The sequence below is a fragment of the Halyomorpha halys genome, unplaced genomic scaffold (genome assembly GCF_000696795.3).
Source record: "Halyomorpha halys isolate HHAL.00 unplaced genomic scaffold, Hhal_1.1 Scaffold1713.1, whole genome shotgun sequence".
Lineage (NCBI taxonomy): Eukaryota > Metazoa > Arthropoda > Insecta > Hemiptera > Pentatomidae > Halyomorpha > Halyomorpha halys.
Genome location: NW_027110405.1, coordinates 1 through 6,587, shown reverse-complemented (window position 1 = coordinate 6,587; position 6,587 = coordinate 1). Strand labels below are relative to the sequence as shown.

Genomic DNA, 6,587 nt, shown 5'->3' with positions numbered 1-6,587 from the left:
TCGTTTTTCCCTTATTAAGATACGAATATACTGTGGGAGGTTAGTTTGTTTATTATTATTCATTTTACTAGTTCTATAAGTGTTGTCATTTATACTTGTTCTTACTGATTCTGTGAGTTTTTCTATAGCTTCGTCGATGTCTTGTTTTGTCTTTAGTTGAATATTCAAGTCTAGTTTTTGTTCCAAGTTGTATCCAATTCCGTCCCAGTCAACTCTTCCAATTTACCACAATTAGAGTTCAGAATACTCTGGTCCACATTCATAACATACCAACCAAGATTTTTTTTCATAACCATACTAATACGTCACAAATAAACTCGTTCATAAAGACGTCAACATCCCATTTGTTGCGGATTTGGCCTGAAATAGGTGAATACCCTTCTTCATTGCGGAATTCTTACCCATTGGTTTTTAATCTCTTATCCTTAAGAATCTCTGATAATTCTCCGAGGCGTCTTAAAAGAAGATGGCCTCGGGATCTTCTAATTTAAAGCAATGATTGAAGTACCACCATTGATTGGTCCTTCCCAAGTTTAATATGTGTTTTGAAACATTTATGAAATTGAATTATTGTAAATTTCAATAAATAAATAATATAAATACTATCAATTCATAGACAATCAAGCTACAAACTTAAAGCGGATTCTGGTCTTAAAAGGGACACGAAAGAGTCCCAAGTAAAACATAATTTATCACACTATAAGGGATAAATAAAAATAAAATTAATAATGATAAATGAGTAAAGAACTAATCAGGGACACCTACCTGTTCAACTTGAGAGAAATCAGACTTTGAAAGTCGGAAGCGTACAGGGAATGTATGGGAGGAGACCGTAAACGGTTTTATTGCTATTTCAAACATGTCGCGTATACTCGACGTAAAGAGATATAAAAATATGATAATACTAGTAATAACTTTAAGAATTTTCTAACTTAGGTAAAACTAAACATAAATTAAATCATGAAAAACTCTACTTCATTATTTGAAATTATGTGGTCAATTATATTTATATAATTTAAGTAGCATCGAGAGAAAGCAGTAATAAAAGGATGTGAAATGACTCTTACGGGTTCAAGAAATAGACTAGCTTTATTTAGTCCAATACATCTATATATACATATCATGTTCTACTCGATCAGCTGATACGGCCTGTCAGTTGTTATCGTCATTCGGCCGTAACTTACATAAGTTATCATTTACTGGAGTGAAACTAAAAAATAATAGGAGATAGAGGAGTGCGAAATGAAACACTTGAAGTAAACTCAAAGACTGATCTATTTGTGGAGCTTGTCCGTCTATATATGTATATACAATCGGTCAGTTGTTCTACACGATCAGCTGATATAGACCTGACAGCTGTCAGCTGACAGTCCGTAACTCCCCTCCACCAGCTTACGAACAATCCTCGTAAACTCTATTATACAACTGAAAAGATTTATACACGATTTTTAGATGTATATATTTTATTTTATTGCATTTTCTGCTGCATATTTTACTGGTTTTTATTGCATACAAATTCGTATCTTCTCTTTTGAACTGTTAAAACCTAAAGTCGTCTCTTGTCAGGTAATGCATTCTTAAAAATATTAAAATGGATAAAGTATGCGATTTATACCTTATGTTTTGTTATTTATTTATTATTTTAGTGAAATAAACATTTTTTTTTACATTTACAATCTCTTTAAAGAATATCTTCATTATAATATTAAACTAATATATATTGACATCACCATCGGTATAACTCGTTTATAAGGATATGAACGCTCCGAATAAAATACAGTGTAATAAAAAAATAAATAGGTTTGTACGTAGTGGTTAAATAACTATTTTTATTTTTTCAAAATTATGCTTAGAAAGGATTTGATCTGTCTAAATAGGACGTCAAAGTAATGTTCAGATAGGTATCCGAAAGATACCCTATAACCTCTTGGTGCCCCCTCCAAGAAGCACCATAGTTCAATGCTGTGAAGCCCCATTTATCCTGCTTATCTGTATTTGCTCGGTGTTTTCGTAGAAGTTTTACTATTTCTAAGTGACCTCTGGTAGCACTTCGGTGTAGAGCAGTCCTTTCCTTTACATCAGGCCTCAAACCAACGACTCCATATTCTAAAAGCAATGCTACTACATCAGTGTGGCCTTCCCTGGCCGCTAAGAACAAAGCAGTTTCCTCATTGCTATTGACTGAAGAGCCAAGGCGACGATCTTTCCTCAGTAGCATCAATATTATTTCCAAATTACCATTCAATGCAGCGTAATGTATTGGGAGATTTAACAGTTTATCTCCTCTGAATTCGTTAGCGTCATGTGCTAAAAGTACCTCTACACAGCCTGTGGAATTGTCTCTGGACCCAATGTGCAAAGGCGACATGAGGTCAAAATTGAATGGGCTTACATTTCCAAGTTCTGCAAGCATTGTAACAATGGTCTTTTCACTTCTTGTGGATTTATCATGGCGTTCGCAAGCTAAATGAAGCGGTGTATTGCCGTTTTTGTTTCCCATAAAATGACCAATAATAAAAGTAAGGAAAAATTTGACCATATCCGGGTGCCTTTCCCTAGCCGCGAAATGCAGTGGTGTCATATCATCAATATCTGTTGGTTCTCTGTTGGCTCCTGCCTTCAATAATATCTTCGCGATTTCTTTGTGACCACCGAGGGATGCGAAATGCAGAGGAGTTTTGAGGTCATTAGTTCTCGCTTCTTTGTTAGCACCAAGATTCAGTAAAAACTCCACAATTTCTTGCGAACCGCTCAAAGACGCATAGTGAAGAGCTGTGTATCCATAATTGTCAGCATAATCTAAGGCAGCTATAGGATGGGAAAGTAGTAGGCGGGCTATTGCAAGCGAACCGAGTCTGCAGGCGATGTGTAGTGGAGTCGTGCCGTTGATATCGGCAGGATTCGTTTTGGTTCCGGAATCTAAAAGCAACTTTGCTACTTCGAAATGGCCCTCCTCACAGGCGTAGTGGAGTGGTGTATATCCCCGTTCGTCTCTTACTTCCAATGAAGCCCGATTTGATATCAACAGCTTAACTATTTCCGTGAGCCCATAACAGGAAGCTATGTGGAGAACCGTTAGCTTATGGATTTCTGTTTCATTATTTTGAGATGTAACCAACTTTACGTCAGAAATCGCATCTATAAACGTTTCGTAATTTTTACTGTCCACTTTTCCCGTACTTGCTTTCAGAATCAATTCAACCAAATTCACATTTTTTGACATAACAGCTGAAAAAAGAGGAAGGTTACCGTGAATGTCTTTCTTTTCTATATTTGCTCCAAACTTGAGGAGTAGTTTAACTTCTTCTATAAAATTCATACCAATTGCATAGTTCAGTATAACAGTTGGATATTTTTCAAAGTGTTCAGTTCTATTCAATAAAAGTTTCATAAGATTCATATTTTTTTTTGAAACCGCATCAAACAGAATTTTTGATCCTAAGAAACTTTTGTCTTCAACTTTTGCTCCATGTTCTAAAAGTCGTTCTATTAGTTCTTCTGTTGACTTTAAAAACGCTACATCTAGGGGTGTATATCCTTCTTGGCTCATCACATTGGGGTCAGCATTCTTTGTTAAAAGAAATTCAGTTAGCTTAGTATTATTCCTCTCTATTGCCAAGTGTAAAGCTGTAATGTTGTTACAACCAATTCTATTTATATCATCTCCGTAATCTAACAAAGTCTTTATAACGTTAATCTTTTGGTTATTTGCGGCTCGTTGTAGAGGAGCATAGCAAATGTAATCTTGAATTCCCAAACTGGCGTTCTGGGATAGCAAGTAACCTGCGACAGCATCATGACCTATTTCAGCAGCTTCATGTAACGCCGTTTCGCCATAGCGGTTTTGTGAATTCACATCAGCACCACGTTCTTTTAGAACCTTAATCATTTTTCTGTCTCTTAACGCCAAAACGAGCGGTGTGTTCCCGTTTGCTCCTTTCATATTAATATTCGCCCCGTGATCCAGAAGGCCGATAACAATTTTCATTTGTTTACCCTTTATTGCGTGATGAATTGCTGCATCATGATATGTATCTCTCAAATCTACACTAGCATTCTTCTCTAAAAGTAAATTGAAAATAGTCTCAAATCCCCTTTTAGCACTAATATGGAGAGGCGTTTTACCAAACTCTCCCTGACTGTTGATAACAGCACCATGATCAAGAAGTATCTTAATAACTTTCAGTTTATTATGAATGGTTGCATAATGTATTGGAGCGTAATCTACCATATCTCTTATGTCCACACTTGCATTTCTTGATAACAATAAATTAACAATAGTTTCATAGCCTTTTAAGACAGCGAAATGTAACGGTGTGGCCCCTAATTGTCCCTTAGAATTTATTACAGCGCCGTGATCTAGAAGGTTTCTAACAACGTTGTATTTATTCTGTAGTACTGCGTAATGCATTGGAGCATAATTATGTTTATCTCTTATGTCCACGCTTGCATTCCTCTCTAACAATAAATCGACAATATCCTCGTAGCCTTCCATAGCGGCAATATGGAGAGGCGTGAATCCAGCAGTTCCCTTATCGTTGATAAAAGCACCATGATCTAGAAGTTCCTTAACAATATTAATTTCCCCATTTGATACTGCATCATGTATTGGAGCGCCATTATACATATCTCGTATACTGACACTTGCGTTCCTCTCCAACAGTAAATGAACTATATTTTTATAGCCCTTCAAGGCTGCAAAATGCAGGGGTGTTCTACTGGAGTTTCCTATACTATTGATACGAGTACCATGATCTAGAAGTACCTTAACAATATTCAGCTTCCCCATGGATACTGCATTATGTATCGGGGCGTTATTATACATATCTCTTATATCTACACTGGCATTCCTCTCCAAAAGTAAATGAACAATATTTTCGTAACCCTTTCTAGCAGCAATGTGGAGAGGCGTATATCCGAATTTGCCCCTGCTGTTGATTACGGCCCCGTGTTCGAGAAGTTCAGTAATTTCATGGATATTTCCGGTTTCTATGGCACGGTGTAAAAGAACATTTTCATCCGGTCCAGAGTTTCTTCTTAGTCTATTACCAAGTAGTTGGTCTTGTCGGTGATTTTTTCCAATAGTTGAATGCTCTAAACCTCTCTGTCTCACCTCCTAAAATCATAAAAATAATCGAATTAATACATAATACATACACTGTACATCTCTGATATCCTTTAATTTAAATCCTCAGTGCATTCCCGCAATACCCACTTACGGTCTTCAGACTTATATGTAACTCCCATCGAACCGCAGCCTTTGGTAGATCTTTCCTCATTCGTTCCTCGACCCTATGGAATTGTATTCCCTACTTCATTCGTTGTTCTAATACCCTTCCAATTTTCAAATTCCGTACCTTCTGTCCATCCAATTCCGGAAGAATAACAATTCATATTGGTATATGCGTTTTGTCAATGGATGTTATGTTTTAATTGTATTTTTCCAGTTCAAACTAGTTGACAACTGTTGAAGATTTTTTTATTTTAGTATCCTCTAGTAATACTATCGAGGCATGCTGTCGTAAACATAGTATTTAACATTTTTTGTGGTTTAAAGTTTTTGGCAATATCTGATTCCTTTAATTTGATACTACATGTTTTTAAATGAACCAGTAGAAAATGTGTTTGCCTTTTAAACAATAATGATAGTATTAGTTATGGTAGTTGATAGCTGGTTGGAGTTAAAGGTAATAAGAAAATTAAACCCAATGTTTTAAATCCCAGTAAAAATTCTAACGAAACCTGTTTTGGTAACGAATGCAAAGTATGAAGTAGATTGTAGGAAAATAGTCCGGGTGGCGGTGGGTCAATAAAAGTACAAAATAATAACAAAAAACTATTTAATGGTAACCAAAGTTTTTCCTTAGTTTCCAGCTCTTCCTCAGAGCTAACTAAAAACAGAACATGATACAAAGATTGTAAGATGGGATTAGAAAATTAGAATACATATACAAAGAAAGTAATAAATTATACTAAAACTTTTTTAAAGAAAGAGACAAATCAATTTATGATAACCTACCCCCAAAGCTCCTGGACGCGACCTAATAACATTCTACATCCTAAAACTTCTTCCTCGGAAAGCTATCCTATTCCTTATCTACTTATCTAATGCCGTACTCCGTTCCACATATTTTCCTGACCTATGGAAATCATCAATAATTAAAATGATACCTAAACCCCAAAAACCGCTTGAATACCTATCCTCCTACCGTCCTATCTCTATTTTACCAATCATGGGCAAAATCCTCGAAAAACTTATTTTAAAACGCCCATACCCAATCCTAGATTCCGATCATTTAATCCCTAATCACCAGGTTGGATTCCGAACGCCCCGCTCCACTATCCAGCAATATCATCGTTTGGTGGACGTTGTCTCATTTTCTTTAGAGCTTGGAATGTACTCAACGGAAGTCTTTTTCGACGTAGAACAGGCTTTTGATCGAGTCTGGTACCCGGACTACTTTACAAACTCCGTAGATTCCTACCTTCTACATACTTTCCCATCATCCGTTCCTTTCTCATCGATAGATTATTCCAAGTAAACCCTGTAAAAGTGTTTCCTAGTCGTTCCTCTATTCTCAGTCCGC

The 6,587-nt window shown here is 36.2% G+C and overlaps 1 protein-coding gene across 1 annotated transcript; it reads right to left on the bottom strand.

The window, feature by feature from the left end:
• Window positions 1–6: 6 nt before the first annotated feature.
• LOC106690427 (serine/threonine-protein phosphatase 6 regulatory ankyrin repeat subunit B) lies at window positions 7–5,116 on the bottom strand (the record flags this gene model as incomplete). Its single annotated transcript, XM_067048588.1, is given in 1 exon segment — window positions 7–5,116. A coding segment is annotated over 1 exon segment (3,267 nt), but the record flags the coding sequence as incomplete, so codon positions are not given.
• Between the last annotated feature and the right edge of the window lie 1,471 nt (window positions 5,117–6,587).